Raw genomic sequence first — 19,163 nt, 5'->3', positions numbered from 1 at the left:
CCCTGGCTTTAAATTTAGACAGAACAGACGGGACGGACGTAGGCGGGACTTAGCCATGTTCATGAACAGATGCTCGCCATGCAGATGTTGAAAGGCGCTTCTAAATTAAAATGAAGGGCGCCGATAATAGCCTATAGAGGATCATCCCAAACTACCCTCCGTTACGTTATACCCCGAACGGTGCCCGCCCGCGGACCTGTGGTGAGCGCCGGCCGTTCTGGTGCGCCGACCCCGAGACCGTGCCCCTGCGACGGCGGCCGTGCCGCAGTGGTGTGTTCCCTGAGGCGGCGCCCCATCCCATCCGCTCGAGTGCCAGGGTCGGCCAATGTCGTTACGGGCGTGTGCCCAGCGCGCGTGGCGCGGCCAGCCAGCGGCAGACACCACAGGGCGCAGTCGGTGGGACACAACCCTACGCCTCCAGAGGGAGCGCGGGCCAGTTCTGCAGAGAGATGGGGAACCCCAAGCCCAGCTTCAAGTGTCCCGAGCCTCAGCGAAGCGGCGCCTCCAATTTCAGGTAGAGGGGCGTCCATGTACGCAGTGAGGGGACGTTTGAGATGTAAGGATCAGCGTATTGCCTACCTGAAGGGAGCAAATGCAAACAATCATAGGTAGAAGGAGTTCCAGGTGCATATAGAGTTGTGCTGCAAGCCCGAGTTGAGGAGGAAGCAAAAGACCAGGTGGACGAAGACACCGAGGCGAGCAAGGTCTGTCTGGTCCCTGGGTAGATGGGAGGCCCCAGGACCGAGTACAGGGTCCAAGGTTCAAACCCAAGCCCAAGTACGGAGGTGCTTCAAAGTCAAGGGCGAGGTCAAGTTCAAGGTCAAACTCAAGACAGACAGCGGCGGAAAGAGGGACGCTTATGCACTTGGGAAGAGGGGGTTATCCCAGCTTCGGGTAGAGGACAGCTCACGAATGAAGGCACACAGCCACAGAATGGTGCCCCAAGCTAAGTTAGACGGGCGTCACAAGCAACGGCAGTGGACTGCCTCCGAGCCTAGTTGGGTAACGACCGCTGACGATCTTTATGAAGTCATGCCCAAATTTACGTCCAATTTGTGCAAGCAAATTTTAAAAAAGCCCACATGAATATTTTACGGTAGCTAGAGAGGTGCCCCACAAACACATACAGCAACATCCCGAAGCCTGAAAAGTTAAGAAGTGGCGGGGGAAAGCAGGGGCAGAAGAGCGAAGTAGAGCGGAAGGAATGAAAGAAGCGTGAGGAAGATGGGGTAAGTAAGGCACACACACACACACACACCTCCCATATAGATAAGGGCACCGAGCATACACGGGTAACTGGACGGCCGAGCTCGGCCGAACAGCCGCCTGTGCGCCTTTGAGCTTTAAAGCCTGGAGTGCCGCTGGAAGCTGAGCTGGAGAATCCCTCAAGCAAAGGCGTAGGAAACCTGGATGCCAGGGGTTGGGCATCTGAGCCTGAGACAGAGGAAAGGGAACATCCAGTCAACGACACACCAATCGGAGCATACACCCGGTAACACAGCGACTGAAATGTATTAATACTTATGCGATGTAAAGAAGCAAGCAGAGTTTCTGCGATTCTGCCTAGAAAAGATGATTCACGCACTCACAACACGGTTCAACTTCAACGCCAGCATTATCACAACTACATACATTCAGCGCCATGTCTGGTGCCCCATCCTGAAGAAGCAAACAGTGCGGAAAACCTTCACAGCTCATGCACACATTTTCTGTATATTGCTAGATGGTCATGGACTGAATTATTTCGAATGCTCAAGGGTCTACTTGGTTAAGCGTTTCAGAAGACTACTTCTGTCCATGTGCTATGGAGTAATGACAATAATAAAATGGTCATAGAACACGATTTTCCTGAGCACTGACGCATAACATAAAACAGCTCCTGTTTGCCAACTATCTCACATTCCATCTCATGCAACACCTCAGCTTAACCGACAGTGCACGGCTTTATAACAGCTTATATGCTCGCCTGTAATATGCGCATATTAACGATAGCTTCTTTGTCCAATCTACGAATACAATACATCATCATAGCTAAGAGTAAGATTGTGTACATATTTACAAACTCCATTGTTTACCACGCGATTGTGTAAAATGAACAAATAGGTCCGAAGTACCTTGATGGTTCCGGTTTCAGATTAGCTAGAAATGCTCGAACCAGTTTGTTGGGGTATTCGTCACTAAAAGTAGCCACGATCTACCAAAGACCTTCAGCGCAATCAAAACGAACTATAATGTGCAGACACGCAGAACATGAATGCATGTAACAGCACTAACTCGCAGCTCTGATAACAATAGCTCGTCACTAGGATTAACGCTGATAACAATCACATATGAGATTATTCTGACACACACTTGCACTTAATATATTGCTCTCAGCGGATCACACCATAGCTTTGAGGCAAATGCCTTGGTGTGAAGACAAGTGAGACTATTGTCACTTTGATCGTTACGCAACACATATGACTAAAAGGCGATGAATATCCACACAACGATCTTTGTCGCACTGTAAAAATCTGCCACTACCAAGCATTCGACGGCGTTGAGATATTAACATCAATCACTGTCCACCGTGGCCAGGAGATTCCATAACACTGTCCCAATAGTGAGAAACCAGCCGACTACTAGCAGGCCAATGACGTAATTCATGAAGTTATTGGCTTGCTTTCCCAATGTTCCTGCTCCACTTATTCACAAACGTTGAAAGAACCAGCTAACAGAAGTTGTGTAATTTAGCCAGATGATGGCTTCTTTGCAGTTGTTAACCAGGATTCATACCACCGAGCACCTATCTCTGCGGGAAGACTTCAACTGGTCAGCATACGTGTTCGAAGCCGGTGCTGTAGACTCGAAGAGACGAGGATATGACGTCATCCTAGAAAAAAAATCAGACATGATGTCACGTGACGGGATATTTTTTCTTTCACTATAAGTAATTTAGCTAGCACAATTTAGGTACGCATAAAAAGCATACCGCGATAAAAGCACCCGTACAAGTCATCTCGTTCACCCACTGCCGCTCCCCCTCATAATGATAAGCCAGTTGCAAAAATCAAACTCATCAATATGTACCAACAAAGTAACTTCTAAAAATAGTACGGTATCGTCGTCTTCAAAACGCGACGTACATCTGTTTAAAACCGCACCGCCTTGTTTCCGCTGCCGATAAACAGCAATCCAACACACTGCGCATTTGGCGGCACACGGCGAACGGCCGCAAAAGAGCTGATGCGGTGGTGAACACGCTTTCATCCGCCGTCGTATCTCAGCGCTGGGCCTCCCACCTTGAGACAGGCGTCGACGAACTGGTCGACGGTGACGACACCGGTCCGGTGCCGGTCCAGTTTTCCGAACACCTTCTCCGAGTGTTCCCGGATGCGCCTCTCGTCCAGCTGCAGGAGCGGGGTCAGAGGTCAGCCAGAGCCCCGACACCGTTTGACGCCGCCGGAGCTCCAATGATTGGCTGACGTCACCGCAGCCACTTATTGGCTGACGCCAACGGATCCGCTGATTGGGTGACGTCAGCGGAGCCGCTGATTGGCTGACGTCAACGGATTTTCTGGCCGGGTGACGTCACTGGACCTGCTCACGGGTCTAACGAGGGTCATTAAGAAGGGAGCTATAAGGGGTCGCCTAAAGAATACCATAAACACGGCCAAGGTCACGGGCCATCGGTCTAAAGATCAACGCTTTACGCGGGTACAGGTTTTGCTTGGACACCGGCTAAGGCCGACTTAGGGCCGGTATTTTTTGTGTTGAGCAGCAGAAGTTGACGTGCAGTCCACACCTTTCTAAGTTGACGTACAGTCCACGCCTTTCTCGAAAACCTTGCCCTTCTGATTACGCTAGATAAACTGTGCATACCCACTTATGCCATGATGTTCACTTTCAACACGCGAAGCAACAAAAATACTCGAAGACAATGTAACTACAAGAGCAAAGATTTCCAGTACGTTGCAGCAGACAGCGCGCGTTCGGACCTGGCCGCGGAGGGCCCGGCACAAGCTGCGTGCTCGCGCCCACTGACCGGCGAGGTGTCCCGCCCGACGATGTCGTAAATCGAGGCGATGATCTCATGCAGCTCCCGCTTGGTGATGCAGCCATCGCCGTCGACGTCATACAGCTTGAAGATCCAGCTGAGCCGGTCGTAAACGGTGCCGCGCAGCAGGGTGGATAGGCTGACCAGCAGGTCCTGCCGACAGCTGCCCGTCAGGGTGGATAGGCTCACAGTAGCAGGTCCTACCCACAGCTGGCCGTCAGGGTGGATACTCACAGTAGCAGGCCCTGCCGACAGCTGTCTATCAGGGTGGATAGGCTGACCAGCGGGCCCTGTCCACAGCTTCCGTCAGTTTTGATAGCTTCTCCACATGTATCTACATAGCAGAAGCTTGAGATATTTTCGACGTGAGTATGAATGGTTGTGAAACATCCAAGTGTAGATTGTATTAAAGTTTAAATAAGCTTTCGGGTTTCATGAAGGCTAAGCCCTCAGATTATAATAACTTTGTTTTTTCTAGTAGGTTTCAGTTGCATGCTGACAATTGTATGCGTGGGTGTACGACCATGCAAAGTCTAAGATACAGCGACGCACGCGTGGTGCATACAAACCTTGAAGCCGATTTCGCCGTTGCTATTAACATCGAAGGCTTTGAACACGTAGTGAGCATATGAGCTGGAATCTGAAACAACGAAAGCCATGTTAGCTGACTTGTGAAAGCTTGCACATTCATTGCTTTATTGTGTCTTTGTCCTTCGGTACTTCTTAAAGTTCGTCGACATTGGTTGAATTTAAAATCTAATGCGAGCTGGGTCTTAAAGCAAAGGATTACAGTGGAAATCACGCAACGTGAAGCTATGCGAAACAATGCCCGCGACGCGAAGCAGTACCTAGCAATGCGAAGCACCGTTGTCATAAATTAGGATTTCTAGAAAACCTTTAAAAAGTGCCACGTCATGAAATACTCACAAGATATGCTTTTTGCTCTATCGGAATGAGAAAATTATTCTGACATTTAATAGTTCTGAACATCATTTTTCCTACCCAAACATACTGCTACCGGAGCGAATTTGTCGTGACTAGAAATGTTGTGATCGTGCATCTCAAACGCTGAAAGTTTATGCATGTTCCAGACCTAGCAATCCACAAAAAACGTAATTAAACAAATGTGGAAGGCGACATGACTGACGTTGATAAATACGACTACGATTTAGCCTGATGCTACATATATCTAATTAAAAGATAGGTGATAGGTGTGTCAGATGTCGAACGGTAATGCTACACATGATAATAAGTCTTATATGAGTTTAAGCTTCATCAAAATGAGCGCCACCATTTTGATGCATTTTAGCCGACATAATGAGGTGCGAGGAGTAGTACGGGCCGGAAAATGAAATAAACATGTAACCACCGTCCCTGCCATGACGCACGCAAGCAAATCGTTCCACTGCTCGACGCGTCATGTGCTGTGTGCATCAGGTGCCGCAATGTTACAACAGACGTATTATGGTGCATTATAACGCGGTGCTAAGACTGACTTACAATAGTATTTCATAGTACAATATCACCATGCCGCGTCCGCCGCGGGACCGCGGCCGGCCAGCGCTCCCGGCTGACCGCGGCGCTGGCGCGGCGAGAGCAGCGCTCTGCCTGGCCGGGCAGTGGCAGCGCTGCCCGCAGCGACCGCGGCGGCCGCCGGTCGCGGCTTTGTCGCGCCCCGCAGCACGACGGCGCAAGTCTCGCCGGCGGGTTAGGCGCATAACTGCGGCTCGGGGCGAGGCGACGAGGCCCGAGAAGCGCGGCTTGCGGCTCCCCGCCTGAGCGCAGACCAGGCGGGGAGCCGCATCCCTCGAACTGGGAGCCCGCCGACCTGCTGGAGCCAGCCGTCCGGAGCCGGCCAGCCGGCGGCGCATCTCGACAACGGACCACAGCCAGGCGGCCGGCCAGCCGCGGAGCGTTCCGCTCTCTCAGCCGGCGCCGCAGACGCTGAACACAGTCAACGTTTCCAGGAGGCGCGGCTCAGCCCACTCTCGGAGCGGTAGCAGCCGTGAGCCGCGCGGCAAACGGGCCGCCACGCCGAGCCCAGTCCGTCGCGAAGGGCGTGCGATCCACGGCACCAGGACACCACGACCCGCCCTGCTGCTTTCCGGAGTGGCGCACCTGGGTGCTGCCACCATCCTGGTGTCTTCCGCCCACGTGGCGAGTGTCTTCCGCTGCGGCGGCTGGCGTTCGCGGGCGGATAGCCAGCTGACGGCGGGGAGCTAAACGCTATCTTGCTCGCTTGGGTCTTAGACGATTTTAACGCAATCCACGGCAGACTCTTTCTCTCCCTTCCTCCCTCTGTCTCACCCTCTCTCTCTCTCTCTCTCTCTCTCTCTCTCTCTCTCTCTCTCTCTCTCTCTCTCTCTCTCTCTCTCTCTCTCTCTCTCTCTCTCTCTCTCTCTCTCTCTCTCTCTCTCTCTCTCTCTCTCTTTCTCTTCCGCTCCCTCTCTCTCCATCTCTTTTTTATCTCTCTCTCTTTCTCTCTTCTCTCTCTCTTTCTCTTATTCTCTCTCTCCCCTCATCTTGCCCTCTTTATCTCACTTACCCGCTCACTGTTTCTCCCACCATCCTTTCATCCTTTTCCCCTTTCACTCTCTGTGTCTTTCCTACCTCCATTTCTCTGGGGTGTGTATGGCCTCACTATCTCCACAGTGCTGTACGATTAAGAAGTAACAAAATACTCACTACCGTAGGGAAAAAACTTGGCGTATATTTCCTTAAATGTTTCCTCTTGTACTATGCCATCCGGGCAATCCTGCCAAAAGGAAGAGTGTCATTACCATTGCTCTCATTCAGAATTAACGCAACAGCGGTCTTAGGCCACAGCGTTATATCTGTTGAGATACGCCGCCAGGTAGCAGCGACATATCTGCTGTTCCCCTTCCCCCAAAAAGGAATGAAAATGACTTCAAAAACGTGGTTGCTTATCATCATTATGTCGAGATAACTGGCAACAGAAAAGCTGCTTTCCGTACGAAGTACTCAGCTAGCTTCGCATGGGACGCTTCCAGCAGTGACCGCGACTAAACGCACAGGACATCCGACGCAGCATATCTGGTACAACAAATCTGGCATGCACAGCGAATTTGGCACAGTGATGGGCCACAGCGTACCCGACACAGCGTCGGGCCAAGCCTTTCACAGGAATATCATGGGCCGGGGATCAAATAAATATCCGGGCCGAGACGCGCGCCTGACAGACAGCTGTCCGAGCCCGAGCCTTAACAAAGGTCGTCTTGTTTACCCGAACGCGGAGCGAACAGTCGGTGCGACTGGCCGAATTATGGAGCGTTGTAGAATGGGGTCGGCGAGTGTTTGTGGTGAATAGTCTGATTTGATCGAAAGCGGAAGGCTCGATTTTTGTAAGCGTAGTGGCTTAGTCAAAATGCTTCGCCACCACGGATGTTTTAACTGTTCATGGGGTCGTCCTCGTCTGGTGGGCACCCAGGGTTTCGTACGTGGCTGAAAGCCATGCATCATCCAGACCTTTTAATGACTACATAACACCTGATGACGGCCGGACAGGTCACTGGCCGAAGCGTTGTGTGTGTATGCCATAGCATAACAAAAACCATCCGCGATACTTATGCCTCACACTTCGCCACCTTCATTGGGATCCGTCCACTGAATTCATACCAAACTGAATACTTGTCACGTAAATGTACACGCAAGATAGAGAAAACAGGAGATGGCTGTAACTACAGAGCGCAGCATTCGCCGGCATCGCAATGCCGGTACGCTCCCGGCGTGAGTGGCGCCCGTCACGCAGCTCACCTGCTTGAAGCCGCGGTACATCACCCGAATCTCGCGCTTGGTGAACTTGGTGTCCCGGCAGAGCTCCTCCAGGCGGACAGGCGCCGCTCGCAGGTGCTGCCGGCTCGGCAGGTCTGCAAGCAGACAGCGGGCGGACATGACTGGTCTGCCAGCAGACAGCGGGCGGACATGACTGGTCTGCCAAAAGACAGCGGGCGAACGTGACTGGTCTGCCCGCAGACAGCGGACGAACGTGACTGGTCTGCCAGCAGCATGAACGACGTTCGAGGGTGACTGGAGGTGGTAAAAGGGCAATGATAAAGCGTTTCTATTAATGTTCTCAGTGCGTAGCACGCAGGGTCGACATAGAGCTCTGAGACCGAATTGAGTACCTGACTTTTCTTCTGGAGACATCAGGCAGGAAAAAGGTCGAATGGTGTCAAACATATCACAAGATACTCAGCATAAAGTTATTCAGTTAGTGCCGGCATCAGCCAACTCTGAGGGGCATAGATGAGAACTTGACGACTGCAATGGCCAGCCTTATCAAATGAAGCCAATACAAATACAGACACTAATCAAACAGCCTTAAGCCTACACACGGCCGCGGGCTCTAGGAGGCCATACTCTGGTTTGCCGTAGATCACAGGGCGAAGAGATATAATGGGCCTTGCGTGGCCCATCAGTATAGCCTTTATTGAGCTTCCTAATCTGCCGTCAACCCTATCGGGGTCAAGTCAGGTCACAACTGGTGGTGGTTTCAAGGAAAATCACTTCTCATGATTTGGAGCCAGGGTTATTCAGTCTCAATCTTTGTAGCCTTGAGGCGTAATCTTTCAGAATAGTAAACTGCTGTTCCTCGTAGAGTTGTGTTGGGAGGAAGTTCAGAAGCTGCTTTTGGACTTGGGCTCCTACTGACCTACATTGGTCGGCATGCATCACATCGCTAGATATCACTTGCCTGATCTGCGTTACCCTACCTTGCTATAGGCCTTAATATGTGTATTTACTGTCTGGCGGAAGAGCATTTACCATTGCGGCAAATATCGGAGATGTCACACACAGCAGCAGCAGGTAAACACAGACTGAATGTAATTCTGCACAATGAACCGATGTCACTTAGGTTCAGATCAGCAGAGTATAACTATTACTCTCATGACGAGCCAGTTTCACTCGTCAGCACGTCAGACCTTATGTGACAGCAAGATCAATGGGTTCCGGCATAACTTCATCGGATATCTGACCTAAGTTAACCTGGACATAGAACAAAACAATGTTTTTGAGCATAAACCGCAGCAAGCAACAAGCCGCATTTTCCTGAGCTTCAAATCGCGTAAGCACGTGTGAATCCTGGTGACCATGCATGACCATGATATGACGGAGATACGGTAAATTAGCATGCAGCTAACTTGCGTCGGGTACGCTGGTTTGCTAGTGAACAAGTTTTACTTTGAGAATCACGTAACTTGAAACACTGGAAAAGTCCACATGTAGCGTAGATAATTAATACTGTCAGGCTACCCCATTTCTTGTTTGATCTCCTATAAGCGGTTTGGATCACTTGGCACAAGTTCTTGGCCTTAAAGTGCTATGTAGTGCACCTGCTGATATTGCTTCTCGTCGCACCGCGTAACAAACAGCTTTAATTCCTCGTCCACCATCAACGCCGAACAAACTCTTGGTTCATCACAAACCTCGGTGACCAAAGTGTTGAACAGAATGTAAAAATCATTATTTGGATCCTCCGCCACGCGGATGTCGTTTGGCTCTCCGTCTTTTCTTCCTAGCGCGAGTAGCTATCGAGATGGCTCGGGTGGCTCTCCGGAGAGTCCGGTCCGTCGGAGAGGATTACATCGACGGTCTGAAGCGAGTTAAGTACAGGCTTAAGTGCTCTCTTTGAAAGATGCACTCACTGTCACAGAAGCGCTCTTTATTACCATTATGACGCCACATTTGTCAGCGGTTATCATGATCAGGCCTACACGAGCGCAGCAGTGGCTTTGTGGAGGAGGAGCTCCGGTCACGGAGGCCTTTTTACAATGGTCTCGGAATAGTTAATGTGGCATGGCCATCCAGTACGCCTCAACCAACAGGACATCGAAACTGCATTACTTCTCTGACAATGCCATGCCGGAAGAGCTATCTTTTGCTTGGCCGAGGGAAAGCGTACACACTGACAGAGGCCGCATACGGGTTTCCCGGGTCGTCTCGCCGAGGGTTCTGCGAAGTACAGGCCTCGGCACTCATCGCGCGCGACAGATGATACGCTATCAGACATTGGAGCTTCCGAGCCAACGCTTGGGACACTAGTCCACGTAGCGGCAAACAATTGGAGAGACCTTACGCACGGGTCCTGGGCATGGGCGTTAGGCATGGGCCGGCAAAATTATACAAAATAGCTGATTGTGCCCCAGATGAAGGATAACGCAACTCTGCTTCCGTCCGGAGCATGGTTTCTCACGAGGGTGGGGTGGCGGCGGGATGTTTCAGCGTGTTCCGTGACGTCCCAATCCAATAGATAAATCAGCATGCATGGATGTTAACAAACCTGGTTAGGCACATACACACTGACAAGCAAGTTTTAAAAATATGCACAGTTTTTCTTCGCTTATCTAGTCCATCTAGCATACATGGAGTAAAGTGCAGGCAATTATAAAACGTTGCGTATTCTAAACAAACTCTGATGCAAAATGCTGTCTTAACACAATATTTCAAAATTTTGAAGGCGATCAGAGCTCCACCAACTAGTCGGTGACCTGTCTTATGTTTACTACCTGCTTTCGAAAATAAGCACGATTTCTCAGGCATATCTCTCTGAACCTTGTTCTGGAGCCACCAGTACTCGCTGTACCGAGGTTCTTGTAATTCTGAAAGGCGCCCATGTTTAAAGGGGTGTTAGTAGAAGTCACCAAGTTGTAAAGCCTTGCCACAAACAGAAGAAAAATCAGCAATAAAAATACTGAAGGTGACCACCCTGCCCCTGCGTCACTCGACTACATTTCTGTCAGCCACTCCGAACAGGCATAGAGGTTAGGGTTTGCATATCGAAATGAAATTACATCACGTGCTGCATAGCTTATTGCTCTTAAACTCTTTCCCTACGAGACACTGACATGAGACCAGCAAGAACAGGAATTCGTCAAGTAATGATAACAATCTTAGCAGGGAGAAGACCTTACCTTAAGTACAAGGACGGTTATGTGACTCAGTTATCACTTGGCTATATACCATAAACTTAATACCCCTTGGGCCACCAGGCGCAAAGTAAAACATTAACACTCCGCACCCGCCAGTGGCAAGTGCCACAGCCCTCAGGGCGAGCTTGCCGCGCAAAGTGACCACCCCGGCAGGTGTGGTCCCAACACACACCCGAGAACATGTTCACGACAGCGCCGGCCGCCGGCGCTGTCGAGCAGGCGTGCTGCTATCACACGGCACTGCGCGGTGCTCTGCGGCCGGCCCGCCCTCAGTGGTATGCATAGATCATGGTTCCCTGCGGCCTGGGAACGCCTGGTCCCGGTGGACCCTAATAACAATGCTGTTCATGAGATCACGTTAGCCAGACCGACGACTGGCGGCCCGCAGCCGAGGCCACCCCGCACCGGTCCTCCAGCGCTCCCCCTCCCCGCGGCTGCTCGCGCCGGGCCGGGCGGCCACGGGCCCTGCGGTCTGCCTCTGCAGACTCCGAGCGCCGCCCGCCGCCGGCCTGCCCCTCCTCAGACCGGCACTAATAGATTTCCGTCGCGGCCGCGTTTCTGTCGCGCTGTTATCGGAGCTGCTATTCCAGGCGGCGCCAGCCGCTTCATATTGGCCGGCCCGGCCCTGCCAGCGGGCCGACGCGCGGATAAATACCGCCCAGCTCGCGCCGCCTCCCCGATCTGATGGCAATGTGACGGGCCACGATCGCCTCCGCCTCCGATACAGGGCCGGCTCAGCGCGCGGTGGGGTGGCGCGGACCAGGGCCGCCGGTCTGTCTGCCCGCGCCGGCCCGTGCCGAATTCTGCTGGGGAGGTAGACTGGAAATGCTCGCTTCGTTGAAAATAGTCTGTAAAAGATTGTTGAACAGAGCGGCCGGTGTAAGGTTTCATTTTTTCCCGGGCTCTTGCAAACATTTGGGCACGAGGACGGAGGCTGAGTTCCCAAATATTTGTGAAATCCGAGGGAAGAATGAAACTCATGAGACTCGGATGGAATCTAAGCATGTTCAGCTCGTTTTGCATGAACGCATGCAGTTAGAAGCAATGAGAGGACAATTATTTTAGGTAGAGTCGTAATTATGCATACAAATAAATGGCAAGAAAAGGGCAAAATTGCTTATTACAATTATCTCATTTGTCTTGCAAATGCAAGCAAATTGTTGTAATAAATATAAGACATCATAATTATAAATAACAGTTATCTTTTACATTGAAAAGTACCCTTTTCATTTTCACGCCATTTGTTTACCACATAAACCTTTAAATGTACGTCATTGGGATTCATCTGTCAACCGAGCACAAACAAGGCACGATAGCAAGGCCATTTTCCAAGCCGCGTTGTTCAATGCTCCATAGAATGATGTCGCCAAGACTGTTGACAAGGCTCCACAACCGCGAAAAACTACAAAATAAAGATTACCAGCAACCAACACCAAAATAAAAGCAAGGTGACAAACATCACTTGGCAGATATCGCCAAAATTAGCTTCGGGACGATGGAAGCTCACGTGCAGCGTCTGCCGCTCCAAGACCACGGTGACGAAATTCAAAGCACACGCCAACCAGGCCCTGGCTGAGGATGATGATCACCATCGATCCGCCGTCAACACGTGTCCGTCAGCGCCGGCCGGCGCGCGGCCGTCAGCACGAGCGGGTCCGTCACACCGGCTCCGCTGCGCCGGTCCGTCGCACCTGGTCGCGCCGCCGCGTGGCGGCCGGTGACAGATTGGCCCGGGCAGGCCGCCTCGCCGCGGGAGGGCCGCCTGAGCGATGCGTCTGGCGGCCGGTCGTCTCGCCGCCGGCGCTCCCACGGCTGGCCGCGGCCGCCTCCCGCGAGCCGGGCGCCGTCGCCGCAGAGAAGCCAGCCCCGGGCGGCGATGGAGACGGACGGTACAGGCGCCAGAGCTCCTGGCACGCCCGCCAGCTTTGCATGCATGAGGAGGGCCTGTGTTTCGCCCGCACTGGCCCACATCGGAATCATGATTGCGGAGATTTACATATAATTTTGGGTGGGGATTTGGAGTAGAGCACCGGCAATATGCCCCTGGTATATGTAAGGTAGAATATAACGAATTTGTCCAGCTCGTCATTGCTGAAACTCTCAGCGATGATCAGCGATCGAGCCGAATTAAGAATAACAAAGTTTTATGACGTTAATATCGTGCCAGGCCTCTCAACATTCCACAAATTTGCTTCTGTACAGCTAATATAAGAAGAAATAGGGATAGAAATGGTCCTTTTTGCAAACCATATAAAGTACACTGGAAATACAGTGTTGTTGTCCAGATAGGTGTCAACTAGCTAATAATCCATGCCGTGATATATAATGCAATGCTACAATAGTTGAGCCAGTTCATTTCTCCGCTATAAAAATGAAGTGCAGGCACAGCTTGTGAAAACATCACATCACTGATGATAGTCAAGCAGAAAACGGCATTGACATGCACTAATACACTGGGTCGCTTATATACACGCATACGCTGGGTGGGGAAAGGAAAGCTAGCACAAATCGTTTTGAGCATAGGTGGGAGTGCCTAAGGGGTCAAAGTTGTACTGAATGCCTAACGGCACATTTCGTTGTGAGTCTTTCCCATCGTCGCTTTCAATAATACCTAGTTGGGAACATACGGCTTTGCGCAGGTAAGAAAAAGTGATTTAAAATCGGCAGCGGCCAACCCCGGATGGAAATTATGTGTAGCGAAAGGCCCTAACTTTAGCAAGTGGCATATGGACAGTAATGGCGCTCTTAGAAAACAGTATCGAGTACACTAAAAGTACAATGCTATTATCCCGGCACGCGCCAACTTGCTAATAATCCATGCCGCATACGATACGATATAGTACGATACATAATGTGCGACATAATGTTACTAGTTGAACCAATATATTTTTCCGCTATAAAAGTGACGTCTGGGCACAGCTTGTGAAAACACCATATCACTGATGATAGCCAATCAGAAAACGTCATCGAAATGTATGAACACACCGAGATGCGCTGGGAGGAGAAAGTGAAGTAAAACTAGCATAGATCATTTTGAGCATAGGTGTGGAGTGTCTAGGCGGTCAAAGTTGTGTAGAGTGTCGAACAGCGCATTTTGTCGTAAGTATCTCCCACCGTCACTTCCAAACATATACAGTTCGGAACATACAGCTTTGCACAGCTAAGGGAAAGTGACTTAAAATTGGCAGCGGACGGCTTCAGGTGAATATTCTGTGTAACGAAAAGCCCTAACTTCGGAAATTGGCAACGATACAAGTCAAATATAACAATATAAAATAACAATAACAATAATAAATATCTTTCTAAAACCTTTTTAGAATATTTTTATAAAGTTTTGGTGTATACTGAACACTCTGACCAAGAACATACTACCTTCATGCAACTTTATTAACGTGCAGTACGTAAGCCACATGCATCCAATGATCCATAAGATTGCTATATTAAACGAGATCCTTTACTTTATAGACATTTCTTCAGCCTATGCCTTTCGTTTACCAAAATTCTAGGAAAATACAAGGCCTGGTAGTGAATAATGTGTATCAGAGGAGCACGTTGGATGTTTGGTGCTGCACTATTGTACACATCGGTGCTGTGTCGAGCAAAAGGAGTTTTGGGGATCATTTCATTCAATGATCATTCATTTTGGATCATGTTTAGGGCATGTAAGCCCTGTAAGCTCTGTAAGTACTGTAGGCAAGCTCTACAGAAAGTCAGTTCTGTAAGTACGGCATACCCATGAACAGCAACGCTACAAGGATATCGGAGTTTGTCGTGTCGCGTCTGGGTCAGAGCTGCCGCCAAATTATCTTAATAACCTTTGAAAAGTTTTTGACGAAAGAGACCTGACACTATACCCGTCCAAAAAACATCATTTTGTTTATAGCCAGGTAAACGCAATTCTATGAAATTATGCTACTTAACAAACACGTTGTTAAATATCTGTGCAGCCTTTCAAGCCAAAAATCGCTGGTAAAAGGTATGTAATTGGCAAACACTGAAGGTTTTTAAGAACTTGCAAAAGTTTTGTGGCGTAATCCTTAGTGAAAACGGTATTACTACAATTCCTTTGCGTGACCCAGACGCTTCCTAAGACAAAAACAATGCAAATAAAGACAGAAATGGCAATTAAATATGTTCCAATATCCGTAATGAACGATGCGATCGAGCAATGCAAATCGGGGTAACGATCTCAGCAGAAGCCTGGAAACCACCAGTGGTGGTCGGGAAACTGGCAAGTGTATTTTCCTTCAAATTGTTCCACTTTCATCTTCGACTAATTATGTGTGAGAATGCAAACTATGTTTTAATGATGCATGTGGAATGAAATCTTTCATGGATGCGCTTAACCTAAAAGTATGATTTATCTATGAATGCAATTGAATTGGCGTTATGATGTTCTCCAGCCCCTTGAGTAGGACGATAAGACTTAAAGTTCAAGCATTGATTCGTTTCAACTTGTTCTTGAAACAGCAGCACTGATCCGTTTCAACGTTCTCCAGATAACTCCAGATATTGAAGCGAAATGTACTCTTCGGGAAAAAATGATATGATTGACATGGACATCACACTATTCCATCCAGAAGCTGTGGCGACGGTAGATATGTGGGCGGATTACACCCTAGGCTTCGTGGACTGGGTTGAACTGAGTCCTGAAAAAGCATTCCACGACAAGCTTCAAAGCATGTTCGTTAACTTACCAGTAATGTCGCTGGAAGCATTCCAAGAACACAACTAGGTGGCGTGTTAGGCTGTACCGCACTGCACTCGCGTACGGCGGGTCGGCGCGAGCCAGGCGGACGTAAAATTCGGACGGGCCGTGGACAATCACAGCGACTTGACCCCCCCCCAGCGTGCAAACACCCAATACTCAACCAAGTGTACCTAATGCACCGCATCCTTCAAGGTATAAAGCGCTTAGCTTTCCTTGGCTCACGTGGATACCCTGGTATGTTTGATGCCAGCACGTTTCAACTGGCTAATGCAGTGATGCGGGTTTAATAACGCACGGCAACACGACAACCAAGTGTCTAATTTCGCAGATTTGGCTTCTGGAGCGTAATGTAGACCTTCACGACACCCCATATGCAAATGAGACATAATCAGTCTAAGTTACTAGGCTCGGACCACACAGCTCCAGTGGGAGCCATGACACTGGTGCAACTGCCACGTTGCTCAGTATGCCGTACGTTATCGCACATCGCTAAAATACTTTGGTTTCGCCGTTGTGTGCTACGAGCAATCAGGGTTAACGTACATAGTTACAACTCTTCGTGCCAAAACCGTGCTGCGCTGTGCTCAAGAACAGCGCGTGCGACGCATGTCACTAAAAATGATGCATTCACATCCATTTTATTACCTTCCATGCTCCTATTTCAGTTAACAACCCACTCTTGTACCATAAATCCACCAAAACGCCGCCTCGCCGAATCCACAACGCCACTGTGTCGCGGCCGGGGCGGTCGATGGCCGCGGAAATGCGTGATAACCTCGGCGAGCGTTGTAACCGATCGGGCCGCCGGTGCCGGAGCACGCCTCCTTTACGACCGACGGCCGGCCATCGACGCCCCATTCCGAGCCCATGGCGCCGCCGTCGATGAAGACGCCGATCCGCGGCGGCGCCGACGGCTGGTGACAGGTTAATGCTGGCCGCGCGGGCCGCCGTCGACGCCCGCCGACAGCCGATCAACGGGCGTCCGGCCGGAGCGCACCCGGCGGTACGTTTGTCGCGCGCGAACGCGGCACGTCATCGCGCGTGCTTTGTCGGAGCGCCAGTGGCCACAATGGGTATGTTAGTGCATGGCACGCCCGTTACCTGGCCGCGCTTTGAGCCCGGGCGCCCCACGTGGGATCCGAAAGTCGGGACTGTTTGGAGGTTAGTGCCATCGGCGACAGGATTATGAATGCATGCTCACTTACTTCAATCTTTGATTGGTCCGGGCGTCCGAAGCAAGGCGTTCCAGAACGCTGATTGAAATACATGACTTAACGTATGATAGTTTTACGCAGGGATTGAGATGAGACATTGCTGTCCCGGATGGAGTACTTCTACGGAATGCTTCTTCTACTTCTATCGCCCACGTCTGGTGTGGTAGTGTGCCCGGCACTTTTGGTTAGCTCAGGTGGTAGATTTCTGCACTCACAGTCGGAAGGCCAGTTCGTAGTTCGAATTCCAGCAATTCCAATAAAATAATTCGGTTTGTGACGTACACATGGCTGAAGTCAAACACTATCTTAATTGGTTAGCGGATACGCTGTATACACCTTGGCGCATTAGACGAAGACAACACTCGAGCAGCTATCCCATCTCATAATGTAGCGTATTAACGGTGAATTGCTCATCCCACGCATGTGATCACATATCAAAGTAGCCATCTATTAAAATTAGGCTGGAAGCAAGCTTCACAATATTATGCCACATTGGGCCACAATGTGCTTTATCAGAAGCGCGCACAACAGGCAGTCATAATGGCGCACGTTACCCCCATGAGGAGTACTTTTTACCGAACACTGGTGACGCACTCACTTATTGTCTATCGTTCAAAGCCGCTAGAACACAACTTGCTTATAACACGTTTAGTAGGCAAACTTACGGTTAACATTAGCCTCCTGCCCACCGTGTCCTGCCCAGGGTATGCTGCCCGGGGTTTCAGACCCGCGCCGTCCCCGATATAGCGTGTGTCGATGCGGTAGACCGAAGTGAAAATAAACCCACTCAGCGCTGCGCCAGTTTCGTTGCGGCGTCAGCTCGCAGTTAAGACGTGAGCCGCCATACATGTCGGTGGGCCCACTCTTCGACGGTCGCAAGTGCGGCAAACGGCCCGCGGCCACGGGAGCGTGACGTCACGGTCTCTGCTCGTGACGTCACTGAGGCCGTGCGCCGGGCATGAAGGGCTGACTTTAGCGGCGGCTAGGTGTCGGCGGCCACTTGGCTATTGCCTCTGCTGCCGGTGAGCGACATTAAATCGCGACTTCGGTGCTTCGTGCTTCGAGCCCCGTGGCGAGCGGCCGACTCGAGAGGACCGAGTCTGCATCGGACGCCTTCACGCCCAGCCCCGGCAGGGGTCGATCATTGCTTGATCAGTCCAGACGCGTCACAAGCACAGCCAATTCCAGCCAAGTCCTAAGCCCAGTCCCAGCCTTGCTGCCGGCAAAGTCCCAGTTCTGCCTCGCTGAACCGTGAATCGGCCTCAGTCCAGTCCCGGTTCCGTTCCGACCTCGTTCCGACCCCATTCCGTCTCAACCCATTCCGGCTACCGCCTCCTCCCACTAACACGGCCATCTCAGGCCGTCATCCCGCCTCAGACGCGGACCACTGCCGTTCACACCCCGCACGACACGCCTCGGTCCTGCCCCGCTGCCGTCAGCCGGGCGGCGAGCCGCTCCGCCTCCGGGGTCCGCTCGACGGCGCGCAGCCGAGCCGACGGCCGGAGCCGGCGGCGCGGCGTCTGGCTCGATACCGACGCCGGCGTGGGATGACGCGCCGGCCGCGCCGCAGCCGCCCGGCCGCCCGAGCCGGTCACGGTCAACAGAGGAGAGACACGGGAGCCGGTCACGAACGACAGAGGGAGACGCAGTAGCCGGTCTCGGCCAACAGAGGGGAGCCACAGGAGCCGGTCACGAACGGCAGAGGATGACACATAAACCGGTCACGAAAGGCAGAGGGAAGACGCAGGAGCCGGTCACGAATGGCAGAGGGAGACACGGGAGCCGGTCACGTTCAACAGAGGGGAGCCACAGGAGCCGGTCACGGTCAACAGAGGAAAGGCGCAGGAGCCGGTCACGGTCAACAAAGGCAGGGAAAGTGAGAGAGAGGAGAGAGAGAGAGAGAGAGAGAGAGCGAGAGAGAGAGAGAGAGAGAGAGAGAGAGAGAGAGAGAGAGAGAGAGAGAGAGCAGAGAGAGAGAGAGAGAGAGAGAGAGAGGAGAGAGAGAGAGAGAGAGAGAGAGAGAGAGAGAGAGAGAGAGGAGAGAGAGAGAGAGAGAGAGAAGGAGAGAGAGAGAGAGAGGAGAGAGAGAGAGAGAGGAGAGAGAGAGAGAGAGAGAGAGAAGAGAGAGAGAGAGAGAGAGAGAGAGAGACGAGAGAGAGAGAGAGAGAGAGAGAGAGAGAGAGAGAGAGAGGAGAGAGAGAGAGAGAGAGAGAGAGAGAGAGAGAGAGAGAGAGAGAGAGAGAGAGAGAGAG

At 51.3% G+C, this 19,163-nt stretch overlaps 1 protein-coding gene across 1 annotated transcript in view; it reads right to left on the bottom strand.

Annotated features, from left to right (window-relative positions):
• Nucleotides 1-1,496: 1,496 nt before the first annotated feature.
• LOC119098139 (Kv channel-interacting protein 4) overlaps nt 1,497-19,163 on the bottom strand; it is a gene marked incomplete at its 5' end in the record, with an annotated part of 62,294 nt that continues 44,627 nt past the window's right edge. Inside the window, 6 exons of the mRNA XM_037221069.1 lie at nt 1,497-2,872; nt 3,282-3,389; nt 4,025-4,189; nt 4,606-4,676; nt 6,722-6,791; nt 7,811-7,923. Of these exons, the coding sequence (XP_037076964.1) occupies nt 2,813-2,872; nt 3,282-3,389; nt 4,025-4,189; nt 4,606-4,676; nt 6,722-6,791; nt 7,811-7,923 (587 nt within the window). The remainder of the gene's footprint in view (nt 2,873-3,281; nt 3,390-4,024; nt 4,190-4,605; nt 4,677-6,721; nt 6,792-7,810; nt 7,924-19,163) is intronic.

The sequence above is a fragment of the Pollicipes pollicipes genome, unplaced genomic scaffold, assembly GCF_011947565.3.
Source record: "Pollicipes pollicipes isolate AB1234 unplaced genomic scaffold, Ppol_2.1 Scaffold_4740;HRSCAF=5597_pilon_pilon_pilon, whole genome shotgun sequence".
Classification (NCBI taxonomy): domain Eukaryota; kingdom Metazoa; phylum Arthropoda; class Thecostraca; order Pollicipedomorpha; family Pollicipedidae; genus Pollicipes; species Pollicipes pollicipes.
The sequence above is the reverse complement of the archived record's forward strand: the minus strand, read 5'-3'. Positions and strand labels throughout refer to the sequence as shown.